Source organism: Anomaloglossus baeobatrachus, chromosome 12, assembly GCF_048569485.1.
Source record: "Anomaloglossus baeobatrachus isolate aAnoBae1 chromosome 12, aAnoBae1.hap1, whole genome shotgun sequence".
NCBI lineage: Eukaryota > Metazoa > Chordata > Amphibia > Anura > Aromobatidae > Anomaloglossus > Anomaloglossus baeobatrachus.
The window spans coordinates 18,173,501-18,190,266 of NC_134364.1; the positions used below are offsets into that span (position 1 = coordinate 18,173,501).

At 43.1% G+C, this 16,766-nt stretch overlaps 1 protein-coding gene across 2 annotated transcripts in view; it reads right to left on the reverse strand.

Moving 5' to 3' along the window:
• Positions 1-7,880: 7,880 nt before the first annotated feature.
• Positions 7,881-16,766, reverse strand: part of LOC142257808 (tumor necrosis factor alpha-induced protein 2-like) — a 43,795-nt gene continuing 34,909 nt past the window's right edge. For both annotated transcript variants that reach the window (XM_075330035.1, XM_075330034.1), the window contains exon 12: positions 7,881-8,987. In XM_075330035.1, coding sequence (XP_075186150.1) covers positions 8,849-8,987 — 139 coding nt within the window. In that variant the 3' untranslated portion in view covers positions 7,881-8,848. The remainder of the gene's footprint in view (positions 8,988-16,766) is intronic.

A 16,766-nucleotide genomic window follows, 5' to 3' on the forward strand; every position in this document is an offset into this window, starting at 1 on the left:
GAGGTAACTCAGGATCAGTAATGTAATGTATGTACCCAGTGACTGCACCAGCAGAATAGTGAGTGCAGCTCTGGAGTATAATACAGGAGGTAACTCAGGATCAGTAATGTAATGTATGTACACAGTGACTGCACCAGCAGAATAGTGAGTGCAGCTCTGGAGTATAATACAGGAGGTAACTCAGGATCAGTAATGTAATGTATGTACCCAGTGACTGCACCAGCAGAATAGTGAGTGCAGCTCTGGAGTACAATACAGGATGTAACTCAGGATCAGTAATGTAATGTATGTACACAGTGACTGCACCAGCAGAATAGTGAGTGCAGCTCTGGAGTATAATACAGGGGGTAACTCAGGATCAGTAATGTAATGTATGTACCCAGTGACTGCACCAGCAGAATAGTGAGTGCAGCTCTGGAGTACAATACAGGATGTAACTCAGGATCAGTAATGTAATGTATGTACACAGTGACTGCACCAGCAGAATAGTGAGTGCAGCTCTGGAGTATAATACAGGAGGTAACACAGGATCAGTAATGTAATGTATGTACACAGTGCCTGCACCAGCAGAATAGTGAGTGCAGCTCTGGAGTACAATACAGGATGTAACTCAGGATCAGTAATGTAATGTATGTACACAGTGCCTGCACCAGCAGAATAGTGAGTGCAGCTCTGGAGTACACTTCCTGACAGAAGTTCTGTCGCTTATCCATGTTATGTAAATAAAAGCTTATAACCTGACTTTAAATTCATCCATTGGTTTTGTAAATTACTCTTTTGAAAGCTGAAACCCTCCCAAATTTGGTTTAGTTTATGAAAATAAAGTTGCTGCAAAGCTGAAATATTGATCATTTAATGATCATTTAATGAACACAGAAAGGTCAGATTTTGGCAAGACAAAAGTTTTGTCGCCCACAGAAAGTAATGTGACATTCAAGCAAATAATGAACTTGTAATACAAAGATATGCAGCATAACATTAGTGAATGAAGTTGTGGTGCTATTAGAGCCATATTTAATATTTTGTGTGACTTCCATGAGCTTGAAGGACTGCATCCATGCAGTTCAACAATGATTCACACAATGTATTGATGAAGTCATCAGGAATAGCAGAGAATGCATCTTACACGCCTCCCAGAGTTCATCTAGATTCTTTGGTTTTGTCTTCCAAGCTTCCTCTTTCATCCTACCCCAAACATGCTCAATGATGTCCATGTCTGGTGACTGGGCTGGCCAGTCCTTGAGCACCTTGATCTTCTTTGCCAGGAGGAACTTTGCTGTAGAGATGGATGTATGAGATGGAGCACCATCCTGCTGCAGAATGTGACACCTTTTATGACTGGGAATGTAAGAGGTAGCTAATACGTCTTGATATTTTAGGCTATTGTTATTGCCTTCCACCTTGTAAATGTTTCGCACCCCTCCCCATACTGAATGTAACCCCAGTCCATGATCTTTCCACCATCAAACTTCACTGTTTTCTGGGGGTTTTTTGCATCCATACGGGCTCCAGTAGGTCTCCTGCAGTATTTGCGGCGGCTGTGGTGTAATTCAACTGAAGATTCATCAGAGAAATCCACCTTCTGCCACTTTTCCAGCATCCATCTATTTAGCAGGCTGTGGGACCTAGCAAATGCTACACGTTTTTTTAATTGCCTTTTGTTTAGTGCTGGCTTCTGGGCACTGATTCGACCATGGAAGCCATTTCGAAACAGAATCCTACAAACTGTTCTAGTTGACACAGGGAGTTGAGGTGACCAGGCCTTTTGGAGCTCTGCTGCAGTGGAAGAGAGGCTGGCTTTGGATTTTCTAACCAACAAACCTTCCTCCTGAGCAATTGTCTTGCGGGATCTGCCGGACCTGGGCTTGTCAAAAACATCTCCAGTTTCTTCAAATCTTTTTTTTTAATTCCTTGTACTTGACGCTGAGACACATTAAAGGTGCAGCCACCTCTGCAGTGGATCTGGTCTTCAGCCTTTTGATAATCAAGGCTTTGGTCGCAGGGTGGATTTTTGGCATGTTCTCAGAGGTCAAGTTGTAGTTCATGTAAAGGCCTGGGGTGCTGGGCTTCTTTTTATACACACCCACTAATTAACCGATCATTTAGTGAGCACAGGTGAGGATGTAAACTAGGATTGGGTGCATTATATGACACGGTGACAAAAATTTTGTCTTGTCAAAATCTGACCTTTCTGTGTTCATTAAATGATCAATATTTCAGCTTTGCAGCAACTTTATTTCCATAACCTAAACCAAATTTGGGAGGGTTTCAGCTTTCAAAAGAGTAATTTATAAAACCAATGGATGAATTTAAAGTGAGGTTACAAGCTTTTATTTACATAATATTAGAGGTGGGGAGACAAAGGCGCAATAGGGTCTTACCCGATATAACAGGGTGATGAGAAAGAAAATAGGAACACTCACCTGATGGGGTTGTGCCAGTCACAACTCCTTAAAGCACATGTGAGTGTCCGCGTGGTTCAAGCAGCGGCCCCGTGAATGCGTGATAAAAATATATACATACAGGAGGAAAACGGGTATATGCCGCGCTTAAAAACCACTGAGGCAGAACTGATATAAAAATTTCTTTTCTTTTCTTTTTTATTACAGCATTCCTAATAATGTAATAAAAAAGAAATTTTTATATCAGTTCTGCCTCAGTGGTTTTTAAGCGCGGCATATACCCGTTTTCCTCCTGTATGTATATATTTTTATTTGCATAATATGGATAAGCGACAGAACTTCTGTCAGGGACTGTATAATACAGGAGGTAACTCAGGATCAGTAATGTAATGTATGTACACAGTGACTGTGCCAGCAGAATAGTGAGTGCAGCTCTGGAGTATAATACAGGAGGTAACTCAGGATCAGTAATGTAATGTGTGTACACAGTGACTGCACCAGCAGAATAGTGAGTGCAGCTCTGGAGTATAATACAGGGGGTAACTCAGGATCAGTAATGTAATGTATGTACACAGTGGCTGCACCAGCAGAATAGTGAGTGCAGCTCTGGAGTATAATACAGGAGGTAACTCAGGATCAGTAATGTAATGTGTGTACACAGTGACTGCACCAGCAGAATAGTGAGTGCAGCTCTGGTGTATAATACAGGAGGTAACTCAGGATCAGTAATGTAATGTATGTACACAGTGACTGCACCAGCAGAATAGTGAGTGCAGCTCTGGAGCATAATACAGGAGGTAACTCAGGATCAGTAATGTATGTACACAGTGACTGCACCAGCAGAATAGTGAGTGCAGCTCTGGAGTATAATACAGGAGGTAACTCAGGATCAGTAATGTAATGTATGTACATAGTGACAGCACCAGCAGAATAGTGAGTGCAGCTCTGGAGTATAATACAGGAGGTAACTCAGGATCAGTATTGTAATGTATGTACATAGTGACTGCACCAGCAGAATAGTGAGTGCAGCTCTGGAGTATAATACAGGAGGTAACACAGGATCAGTAATGTAATGTATGTACACAGTGACTACACCAGCAGAATAGTGAGTGCAGCTCTGGAGTATAATACAAGAGGTAACTCAGGATCAGTATTGTAATGTATGTACATAGTGACTGCACCAGCAGAATAATGAGCGCAGCTCTGGAGTATAATACAGGAGGTAACTCAGGATCAATAATGTAATGTATGTACACAGTGACTGCACCAGCAGAATAGTGAATGCAGCTCTGGAGTATAATACAGGATGTAACTCAGGAGCAGTAATGTATGTACACAGTGACTGTACCAGCAGAATAGTGAGTGCAGCTCTGGAGTATAATACAGGAGGTAACTCAGGATCAGTAATGTAATGTATGTACACAGTGACTGCAGCAGCAGAATAGTGAGTGCAGCTCTGGAGTATAATACAGGATGTAACTCAGGATCAGTAATGTATGTACACAGTGACTGCACCAGCAGAATAGTGAGTGCAGCTCTGGAGTATAATACAGGAGGTAACTCAGGATCAGTAATGTATGTACACAGTGACTGCACCAGCAGAATAGTGAGTGCAGCTCTGGAGTATAATACAGGAGGTAACTCAGGATCAGTAATGTATGTACACAGTGACTGCAGCAGCAGAATAGTGAGTGCAGCCCTGGAGTATAATACAGGAGGTAACTCAGGATCAGTAATGTATGTACACAGTGACTGCACCAGCAGAATAGTGAGTGCAGCTCTGGAGTATAATACAGGAGGTAACTCAGGATCAGTAATGTATGTACACAGTGACTCCACCAGCAGAATAGTGAGTGCAGCTCTGGAGTATAATACAGGAGGTAACTCAGGATCAGTAATGTAATGTATGTACACAGTGACTGCATCAGCAGAATAGTGAGTGCAGCTCTGGAGTATAATACAGGAGGTAACTCAGGATCAGTAATGTATGTACACAGTGACTGCACCAGCAGAATAGTGAGTGCAGCTCTGGAGTATAATACAGGAGGTAACTCAGGATCAGTAATGTATGTACACAGTGACTGCACCAGCAGAATAGTGAAGGAAGCACTAGATATTAAATCTCAGCATCTGTACAAAATATTTGATGTAATTTATGTAGAGTGCCTTGCGAAAGTATTCGGCCCCTTGAATTTTCCACCTTTTCCCACATTTCAGGCTTCAAACATAAAGATAAAATGTTAATGTTCCGGTGAAGAATCAACAACAAGTGACACAATTGTGAAGTTGAACGAAATTTATTGCTTATTTTAAATTTTTTAAAAAAATAAATAACTGAAAATTATGGCGTGCAATATTATTCATCCCCTGTAAGTGAATCCTTTGTAGCGCCCCCTTTTGCCGTGATTACAGCTGCAGTCTCTTGGGGTATGTCTCTATCGGTTTTGCACATCGAGAGACTGAAATTCTCGCCCATTCTTCCTTTGTAAACAGCTGGAGCTGAGTGAGGTTGGATGGAGGCGTTTGTGAACAGCAGTTTTCAGCTCTTTCCACAGATTCTCGATTGGGTTCAGGTCTGGACTGTGACTTGGCCATTCTAACACCTGGATACGTTTATTTGTGAACCATTCCATTGTAGATTTTGCTTTATGTTCGGGATCATTGTCTTGTTGGAAGACAAATCTCCGTCCCAGTCTCAGGTCTTTTGCAGACTCCAACAGGTTTTCTTCAAGAATGGTCCTGTATTTGGCTCCATCCATCTTCCCATCAATTTTAACCATCTTCCCTGTCCCTGCTGAAGAAAAGCAGGCCCAAACCATGATGCTGCCACCACCATGTTTGACAGTGGGGATGGTGTGTTCAGGGTGATGAGCTGTGTTGCTTTTACTCCAAACATATCATTTGGCATTGTGCCCAAATAGTTGGATTTTGGTTTCCTCTGACTAGAGCACCTTCTTCCACATGTTTGGGGTCTCCAGGCGGCTTGTAGTAAACTTTAAACAACACTTTCTATGGCTATCTTTGAGAAATGTCTTTCTTCTTACCACTCTTACATAAAGGCCAGATTTGTGCCGTGTACGACTGATTGTTGTCCTATGGACAGACTCTCCCACCTCAGCTGTAGATCTCTGCAGATCATCCGGAGGGATCATGGGCCTCTTGGCTGCATCTCTGATCAGTCTTCTCCTTGTGTGAGATGATAGTTTGGATGGACGGCCGGGTCTTGGTAGATTTGCAGTGGTATGATTCTCCTTCCATTTCAATATGATCGCTTGCACAGTGCTCCTTGGTATGGTTAAAGGTTTGGAAATCTTTTTGTAGCCAAATCCGTCTTTAAACTTCTCCACAACAGTATCACGGACCTGCCTGTCGGGTTCCTTGGTCTTCATGATGCTCTCTGTGCTTTACACAGATCATGAGACTATCACAGAGCAGGAGCATTTATACGGAGACTGGATTACACACAGGGGCTTATATTTATCATCATCAGTCATTTAGGACAACATTGGATCATTCAGAGATCCTCAATGAAGTTCTGGAGGGAGTTTGCTGCACTGAAAGTGAAGGAGGTGAATAATATTGCACGCCCCAATTTTCAGTTTATTATTTTTTAAAAAAGTTTAAAATAAGCAATAAATATCGTTCATCTTCACAATTGTGTCACTTGTTGTTGATTCTTCACCAGAACATTAACATTTTTATCTTTATGTTTGAAGCCTGAAAGATATTTTCTGTGGACAAACAAATGGTGATGTCCGGATGTCTCTTTAATCATACATTTCCAGGATTATAAGAAAGGAACAGAATAACCCAGGATTCTCAGAAAGGATGCAACATAATTGCCTTTGCATTGGGACTATGAGTATGTACTAAAATAGTCATGGTCCTTGTTTAATTCCTGTTTTGCTGCCTTGTGTATATTTTTGGAAACATCTCCAGCTTTTTGCATTAATCGATTTTCCATTAATCTTCTTATGACTGGGAAGTTTAGAGTAACTGTGAGGGAAGTAACTCAAGAAATTGGCTGTTTGTGCGTCCATCCTGGCATTGTGTATCACAGATGAATGAGCTGCTACACGGCGTTCTATTAGTGATATTACACCGTCAGAGGAAGTGGAAATAATTTCCTACAAGTTACATTGTAAATAAACTGTGCTCAATTCATCGCTTGTTCTTAGCACTTTTATCAGAAAGTCAATAATGATGGTTGCCAAAAAAAAAGTCCCGGAGATTTCCTAAAAAGAACTTTGGGGAATTGAATTTACAAGATTTTTTTTGGCACAAAGGTCAATTAATAAGATGAGGAGGCAAATTCTAACATTACGGTAATAAAGAAGTAATTTCTACTTCCTTCCAGAAGAATAATGATATCTATTGTTTTATGAGTTTGATATATAATAGGATTGTAACAGGTTCAGCCTGTGGCAAATTAAGGCTCCAATAGAGTCATGAAGGTGACATTGTCCCCTTTACCTATCCATTTAATTCAAGACCATGAACTTCCAGAAGAAGAAACAGCCATACAAAACTGCCATAGTGACAGTCTTATCAAAAAATATATCATTGCCTTAGGTATTTTAACTAATTTCAGGGTGTACTGCCAGTCAATTACAGGGCATGGCTTAAAAGTGAAGCCCATGGCGGTTCCCAATGAACCATACTGTCATGATCCTGATTGGCAGTGCTCTGCTTTCCTTCAGAGCCGATGCCTTGTTTTTGTGTTATGCTCCGGTGGACAGGTTGTTCCCAGCCTTGGGTCCTGTGTTGGTTTTGGGATGAGCCTGTTCACTGGAGCCTCGTTCCGGGTGACTACTGTGCTTTAATTAAGAACAACTCCACCCGGAACACCGTCAGTGTTAGTTCCTGTATTGCAGTTGCATCTCTGGTTCCCATAAGTAACTGCCTTGATCTTGTCCCCTAACCTAAGTACTTTTCTCCACCCATTCCCCTGACTATTACTGGACTCCCAGGCTTCCCTGACCTTCAGGTCGTACCCTGATCTCAGCTCTGCGCTCTCCCCGTGTACCTGACATGACATCCTGGCTTCAAGACCTCCAGGTCGTACCCTGACCTCGGCTCCGCGCTCTCCCCGTGTACCTGACATGACTTCCTGTCTTCAAGACCTCCAGCTCGTACCCTGATCTAGGCCCCGCTCTCTCACTGTGTACCTGACATGACCTCCTGGCTTCCAGACCTCCGTCTCGTACCCTAACCTTGGCCTTTCTCTCTCCCCGTGTACCTGACGTGATTTCCTGGCTCCTGACCTTTTGGCTTGTTCACTAGTGTTTCTAGTGACACCTAGTTTTAGAACATCTCACTACTCCATTAGTGTGTCTTGCGACACCTGGCCTCACACCCACTGTATAAAACTACAATCTTTATACTCCATTTCTCCAACTTTTGGCTCATATAGCCTATTAAGAAATATTTGAGTTAAACATAAAATGTTTCTAATAAAAATCAAAATCACAAAAATGATAAAGTAAAAAAAGTAATGTTTTATTACAAAAATATTAATTTAAAAAGATACATATTTGCAAACAAAAAAATAAAACAAACACACGTAAGAACAAACATGCATAATATAACAGAAGATATTTGTATGATCCATTCAATGAGATACAATCTTATTATATACATCCCTGTAGGATCATGAAAACTTATTTCATAGCCTGTGAGATGGATCAGGGTACATTTCACAGGTGATGGCCTAGCTGCGAAGCCCATGGCGGTTCCTGTTTAAATGTGCCTAGCTTAATACTGTCTGCTCAGTGCATTGACTTTGTACGTCATTAGTTCACACCTATTTCAACTTATTCGGTCTACTTGAGATACATTGTATCTAACATTTCTTTGATTGCTAGGGATTATCGCAGGATAGTGGTGCATAAAAAGTATCAAAAAACAGCTAAATATTTTCAATTACAAGGAAAAATGAAACAAAGCTCTTAATGGAGCATTTCATTATATATATGCATGATTTAATCAGTTATTGGTTATACCAACTTGAAACACTAAAAATATCACTCAGGTGACAGGATCATAAAATAAACATTGCGAATATCAATAATCAGGACTCCAGCATTATTTCAAGTAGGAGTGCCTGTAACTAATCCAATATCTGTATTTACAGTCTTATATAATAATGATGCATCTCCTACAATACATATCATATACAAAAATAAAGTAAAAAATATAAAAAATGACAATTGTAGACAATAAAAAAAGGCAAAGATAAAAGCTCCATTGATACAATGCAATCTATAGTACAGCAAACTGATTTAGGCGCCCCTTGAAGGAGGCCAGTGAAAGTGCAATGACATCTAGAGGTCGTTGGGTGGAGGGACCTTATTGATGGTCCGTACCGGAACGTGAAATGCTGACCACAAATGTGAGAAGGACACTCGCCCCATGTAAACTGAACACCTCGGAGTATGCCTAGGAGTTTAAGTTTTGATCAATTCGAAGAGTTTAGGTTTAGTAGACGTTCTCCGTTCAACGGTGTTGGCCACCTTCAGGATGGACTTGATGTCTTTACTGGAAAGGTTCCCCTTTATGTACAGTATGTATTCAATTTGCTTGTTCCTGTAAATGAGAAAAAACATTGTAATATATAAAGAGACCAAAAGAGAACAAAAAATCATGCATTAGTCCTTGAGCCGTCCTGTTCTATCAAGTTTAGTCAGCCATATTTTTGTTTTTAAGAAAGCTGGGTGACTACCAGTGTGCCCATCACTCTCATCCCCGAGACTTGTCATTCAGCTGCTCGAAACAACCAATATTGTGTGTAGATTGGCTGAATTTTTAGTGAGGTCACTGCCTCCTATTGTACTGATTGGCTGAGATTTCAGTGATGTCACTGCCTCCTATTGTACTGATTGATTGGCTGAGATTTCAGTGATGTCACTGACTCCTTTTGTAGTGATTGGCTGAGATTTCAGTGATGTCACTGCCTCCTATTGTACTGATTGGCTGGGATTTCAGTGATGTCACTGCCTCCAATTTCCTGATTGACTAAGATTTCTGTGATGTCACTGCCTCCTATTGTACTGATTGATTGGATAAGATTTCAGTGATGTCACTGACTCCTTTTGTACTGATTGGCTGAGATTTCAGTGATGTCACTACTTCCTATTGTACTGATTGGCTGAGATTTCAGTGATGTCACTGACTCCTTTTGTACTGATTGGCTGAGATTTCAGTGATGTCACTACTTCCTATTGTACTGATTGGCTGAGATTTCAGTGATCAGTGATGTCATTACCTTCTATTGTACTGATTGGCTGAGATTTTAGTGATGTCACTTCCTCATAGTGTATTCATTGGCTGACTGTTCAGTGATGTCACTGCTTCCTATTGTACTCATTGGCTGAGATTTCAGTGATGTCACTGCCTCCTATTCTACTCATTGACTGAGATTTCAGTGATGTCACTGCCTCCTATTGTACTGATTGATTGGCTGAGATTTCAGTGATGTCACTGACTCCTTTTGTAGTGATTTGCTGAGATTTCAGTGATGTCACTGCCTCCTATTGTACTGATTGGCTGGGATTTCAGTGATGTCACTGCCTCCAATTTCCTGATTGACTAAGATTTCCGTGATGTCACTGCCTCCTATTGTACTGATTGATTGGATAAGATTTCAGTGATGTCACTGACTCCTTTTGTACTGATTGGCTGAGATTTCAGTGAAGTCACTGCCTCCTATTGTACTGATTGTCTGAGATTTCAGTGATGTCACTACTTCCTATTGTACTGATTGGCTGAGATTTCAGTGATGTCACTGCTTCCTATTGTACTGATTGGCTGAGATTTCAGTGATGTCACTGCCTCCTATTGCACTGATTGGCTGAGAATTCAGTGATATCACTGCCTCCTATTGCACTGATTGGCTGAGAATTCAGTCATGTCACTGCTTCCTATTGTACTGATTGGCTGAGATTTCAGTGATGTCACTGCCCCCTATCTGCTGCACCTCTGTGTCAGACAAAGTAAGCAGGGCTTTGGAATAGCAAAATTGTCAATGCCTTTTTAATTAGTAGGTTATTTGTAGAAAAAATAGCAAAAATAGCCCCTTTAAATGCCCCCTGTTACTCTTCCATGGCAATCCATTCCTTATCATAGTTCCTGAGCGTTTTGGTGACCAGAACATTAAACCGCAGATCTCTGCCAGAGGTTGCGAGACTTTCTGAAGTTAATTAAGACTTATTATTGTGTTTTCCTTGGAGGGGCAATTCCTTAGAATATCACAAGTGAGGACTCAGCCAGGAAAAGTGTGAGTATGGATGCTGGATGTGAGACAAGAAAGCTGGAAGTGTAATTAATCCGTCATTTGTGAATTCTGGGGAATTTAAGCTCGTGTTTTACTTCCAGCAAAAAGTCGATTTCCGGGAATGCTGAGGCCGTGCTTTGATTTCAGAGCCATCTGGAAAAGCCAGAGGCATCCGAAGTATTCTGCATGCCCGTCCCTTGAATAACGTCCTTATAATGCACAGCAGAGCTCACGTTACTGTATTTTTCCTTAGGGAATTATATAAGATTTGATCAGCACTTTATTTCCTTAAATACTCTGTGCTGCTGTGTCTGAGGTCTTCAACTGTTCTTTATCACATTCCTCAATCAGTGGACAGATCACAGCAGGATTCTCACGTTTCCTCTGAAATACTCTGTGCTGCTGGAGTCCCTGCTCCTTGCATGTGAACTTGTCTGTTAACTCTTACAGGATATGGACAGTCCCCTCCTGAAATCCTCTGCATTACTGGGATCTCATTACTGGCCAAACAATCAGTGCACTTGTCTTATAAAATACTCTGTGCTGCTGTGGACACTTATCTTCCTATGATAAACCCCAGTATTCCACTCTCGTCTTCCCTGAAACACTCTTTACAAATCACCAGGATTTTCCTACATAACCTTCAGCCAGTGCTATACTCGCACTATCAGGCTGATTCTATACATACCTTTAGTTGGCAGCTAGGATGTATAGGTTTTGAAACACAAGCAAATAAAGTTTGTAAAATGAGCAACATTTTGATTGGCAGCAGCTGCTGATCAGCTAATAGCTGGGGTGGGTATTCATAGTGATTCCCCTCCTTCTATCTGTTATTTATGCTAATTCTATTATAGAATCGTTTTACTAACTGACTAGAAGGACCTGTGCTGATGCCATACCCATGTGACCAGATGGGGCGGAGCCTCACCCAATAGAAAAATAATGTTGCTTCCTGGTATCAGCTATGTTGGCTGTGGCCTCGCCCCTTCTGGTCACATGGGTGTGACATCAGCACAGGTCCTTCTAGTCAGTTAGTAAAACAATTCTATAATAGAATTAGCATAAATAACAGCTGGGGGGGTATTCATAGTTATCCCCTCCCCCTATCTATCAGCTGATAAGAAGCTGCTCATTTTATAAAGTTTACTTGCTTGTGTTTCAAAACCTATACATCCGAGCTGACCACTAATGGTAAGTATAGAATCAGCATGATAGTGCCAGTATAGCACTGTATGTATAGAATCAGCCTGATAGTGCCAGTATAGCACTGTATGTATAGAATCAGCCTGATAGTGCCAGTATAGCACTGTATGTATAGAATCAGCCTGATAGTGCCAGTATAGCACTGTATGTATAGAATCAGCCTGATAGTGCCAGTATAGCACAGTATGTATAGAATCAGCCTGATAGTGCCAGTATAGCACTGTATGTATAGAATCAGCCTGATAGTGCCAGTATAGCACTGTATGTATAGAATCAGCCTGATAGTGCCAGTATAGCACTGTATGTATAGTATCAGCCTGATAGTGCCAGTATAGCACTGTATGTATAGAATCAGCCTGATAGTGCCATTATAGCACTGTATGTATAGAATCAGCCTGATAGTGCCAGTATAGCACTGTATGTATAGAATCAGCCTGATAGTGCCAGTATAGCACTGTATGTATAGACTCAGCCTGATAGTGCCAGTATAGCACTGTATGTATAGAATCAGCCTGATAGTGCCAGTATAGCACTGTATGTATAGAATCAGCCTGATAGCGCCAGTATAGCACTGTATGTATAGAATCAGCCTGATAGTACCAGTATAGCACTGTATGTATAGAATCAGCATGATAGCGCCAGTATAGCACTGTATGTATAGAATCAGCCTGATAGTGCCAGTATAGCACTGTATGTATAGAATCAGCCTGATAGTGCCAGTATAGCACTGTATGTATAGAATCAGCCTGATAGTGCCAGTATAGCACTGTATGTATAGAATCAGCCTGATAGTGCTAGTATAGTACTGTATGTATAGAATCAGCCTGACAGTGCCAGCATAGCACTGTATGTATAGAATCAGCCTGATAGTGCCAGTATAGCACTGTATGTATAGAATCAGCCTGATAGTGCCAGTATAGCACTGTATGTATAGAATCAGCCTGATAGCGCCAGTATAGCACTGTATGTATAGAATCAGCCTGATAGTGCCAGTATAGCACTGTATGTATAGAATCAGCCTGATAGTGCCAGTATAGCACTGTATGTATAGAATCAGCCTGATAGTGCCAGTATAGCACTGTATGTATAGAATCAGCCTGATAGTGCCAGTATAGCACTGTATGTATAGAACCAGCCTGATAGTGCCAGTATAGCACTGTATGTATAGAATCAGCCTGATAGTGCCAGTATAGCACTGGCTTTAGTTACCGTATATACTGGCGTATAAGACGACTTTTTACCCCCTTAAAATAATGGCTACAGTGGGGGGTCGTCTTATACGCCGTATATACGGGGGGGGGGGGGGTGTGTACATATATATGTACACTGCAGCGTCCAGGGGAGGTGGGGGCAGCAGCTCTGGAGCACAGGGGAACGCTGCGGGCGGCAGCCTTTGATCTCCTGCACCCGCTCATATAATATGCACAGCCGCTGTCCATCTCCAATGGTGCTGAAATCGCACGCAGTGATGGGCTGGGGCAGCGGTGCATATTATATGAGCCTGCGTCCCAGTGTGATCGCACATGCCCACCCCTGTGTTAGATTTGGCCCCCAGGCTGCTGCTCATTCTAAAATAAAAAAGCTTTACTTCCCCCTGCAGCGTTTCTCCCCGTGTCCCTGCTTCCACTGTGATCAGGCACACAGAGATCTCAGCCTGCTGTGCCGATCACATGACCGCACTGAGAACCAGGAAGTGGAAGAACAGAAGCAGGAGCCAGACAGGAGGGAGCTCAGCGCTGGAGGAGATAAGGAAAGAGGGTTTTATTTTACTATGGGCAGCAGCCTGGGGGCCATATCTGACACAGGGGGACTTGTGCGATCTATAGGGGCCATGGGCAGCACTATGGGGGAGATATCTGACACAGGGGGACTTGTGCGATCTATATAGGGGCCATGGGCAGCACTATGGGGGCGATATCTGACACAGGGGGACTTGTGCGATCTATAGGGGCCATGGGCAGCACTATGGGGGCGATATCTAACACAGGGGGACTTGTGCGATCTATAGGGGCCATGGGCAGCACTATGGGGGCGATATCTAACACAGGGGGACTTGTGCGATCTATAGGGGCCATGGGCAGCACTATGGGGGCGATATCTAACACAGGGGGACTTGTGCGATCTATATAGGGGCCATGGGCAGCACTATGGGGGCGATATCTAACACAGGGGGACTTGTGCGATCTATAGGGGCCATGGGCAGCACTATGGGGGCGATATCTAACACAGGGGGACTTGTGCGATCTATAGGGGCCATGGGCAGCACTATGGGGGCGATATCTAACACAGGGGGACTTGTGCGATCTATAGGGGCCATGGGCAGCACTATGGGGGCGATATCTAACACAGGGGGACTTGTGCGATCTATAGGGACCATGGCCAGCACTATGGAGGCGATATCTAACACAGGGGGACTTGTGCGATCTATAGGGACCATGGGCAGCACTATGGGAGCGATATCTGACACAGGGGGACTTGTGCGATCTATATAGGGGCCATGGGCAGCACTATGGGGACGATATCTAACACAGGGGGACTTGTGCGATCTATAGGGACCATGGGCAGCACTATGGGGGCGATATATAACACAGGGGGACTTGTGCGATCTATATAGGGGCCATGGGCAGTACTATGGGGGCGATATCTAACACAGGGGGACTTGTGCGATCTATAGGGGCCATGGGCAGCACTATGGGGGCGATATCTAACACGGGAACGTGTGCAATCCATAGGGGACCATAGGCAGCACAGGGGAACGTGTGCCATCACAAGGGGGCTATATTCAATATAAGGGGGCCATATCCAGATTAAGGGGGCTAATTTTAGGATGGGAGGCTATGAGGGACATATACCCTATATGATTTGTTAGAGGGACACTGGCATTATAAGATGGACCCCATTTAACATTAAAAAAAAAAAATTCTCTTTTCCTTCACCAAATTTGGGGGTGCGTCTTATAATCAGGTGCGTCTTATAAAGCGAAAAATACGGTATATATCATACAGCAGGGGTCGGGAACCTATGGCTCGCGAGCCAGATATGGCTCTTTTGATGGCCGTATCTGGCTCGCAGACAGGGCTCCTACCTGTCTATGGGCAAATGCCGGGGGCCCTGGAGAGCCGGGGGGACCCACTCGGCCTCGTCAGTTCTCCTGTCCCTTGGCCGGGGCCCACTCGCCTTTATAGTTCTGCTGCCCCCAGCCGAGTTCCGGGGACCGCAGTCCTCGGCAGCAATCTGCGGCGCCGTCACTTTAAGGCGCGCAGACATCCTGTTTTGAATTTCATCTGTGGGCGGAGCTACCGCCTTCTCAGTCCCACAGATGAAGGAGGCGAGCTTCTGTCCGGCGCTGTGTGGGCCCCCTCTCCACCGTGACCTAATCGGGTAAATGCCCTCCCCGCCTCCCCATTATGGGCCCCGGTGAGCTGCTTCTAACCCCCCAGATGTATGCCCTGCCAATCCCCCCCCCCCGCCGATGCCGCGGGTGCTGTACCCGCCGAGCCGCGGGTGCAGGCCCCACAGAGCAGCAGAGTTGTGTGTATTTGTCTGTATGTAGCAGAGTTGTATGTGTTTGTCTGTATGTAGCAGAGTTGTATGTGTTTGTCTGTATGTAGCAGAGTTGTATGTGTTTGTCTGTATGTAGCAGAGTTGTATGTGTTTGTCTGTATGTAGCAGAGTTGTGTGTGTTTGTCTGTATGTAGCAGAGTTGTATGTGTTTGTCTGTATGTAGCAGAGTTGTATGTGTTTGTCTGTAGCAGAGTTGTATGTGTTTGTCTGTATGTAGCAGAGTTGTATGTGTTTGTCTGTATGTAGCAGAGTTGTGTGTTTGTCTGTATGTAGCAGAGTTGTATGTGTTTGTCTGTATGTAGCAGAGTTGTATGTGTTTGTCTGTATGTAGCAGAGTTGTGTGTGTTTGTCTGTATGTAGCAGAGTTGTGTGTGTTTGTCTGTATGTAGCAGAGTTGTATGTGTTTGTCTGTATGTAGCAGAGTTGTATGTGTTTGTCTGTATGTAGCAGAGTTGTATGTGTTTGTCTGTATGTAGCAGAGTTGTATGTGTTTGTCTGTATGTAGCAGAGTTGTGTGTGTTTGTCTGTATGTAGCAGAGTTGTATGTGTTTGTCTGTATGTAGCAGAGTTGTATGTGTTTGTCTGTATGTAGCAGAGTTGTGTGTGTTTGTCTGTATGTAGCAGAGTTGTGTGTGTTTGTATGTAGCAGAGTTGTATGTGTTTGTCTGTATGTAGCAGAGTTGTGTGTGTTTGTCTGTATGTAGCAGAGTTGTATGTGTTTGTCTGTATGTAGCAGAGTTGTATGTGTTTGTCTGTATGTAGCAGAGTTGTATGTGTTTGTCTGTATGTAGCAGAGTTGTATGTGTTTGTCTGTATGTAGCAGAGTTGTATGTGTTTGTCTGTATGTAGCAGAGTTGTATGTGTTTGTCTGTATGTAGCAGAGTTGTATGTGTTTGTATGTAGCAGAGTTGTATGTGTTTGTCTGTATGTAGCAGAGTTGTATGTGTTTGTCTGTATGTAGCAGAGTTGTATGTGTTTGTCTGTATGTAGCAGAGTTGTATGTGTTTGTATGTAGCAGAGTTGTGTGTGTTTGTCTGTATGTAGCAGAGTTGTATGTGTTTGTCTGTATGTAGCAGAGTTGTGTGTGTGTTTGTCTGTATGTAGCAGAGTTGTGTGTGTTTGTCTGTATGTAGCAGAGTTGTGTGTGTTTGTCTGTTTGTAGCAGAGTTGTGTGTGTTTGTCTGTAGCAGAGTTGTGTGTGTTTGTCTGTTTGTAGCAGAGTTGTGTGTGTCTGTTTGTAGCAGAGTGTAGTACCATTGTTTCAGTCCAGTTGTGGCTTTATACAGCAGGGAGGAGCATTCCGTGCTGTACTAAGTGAACATTGG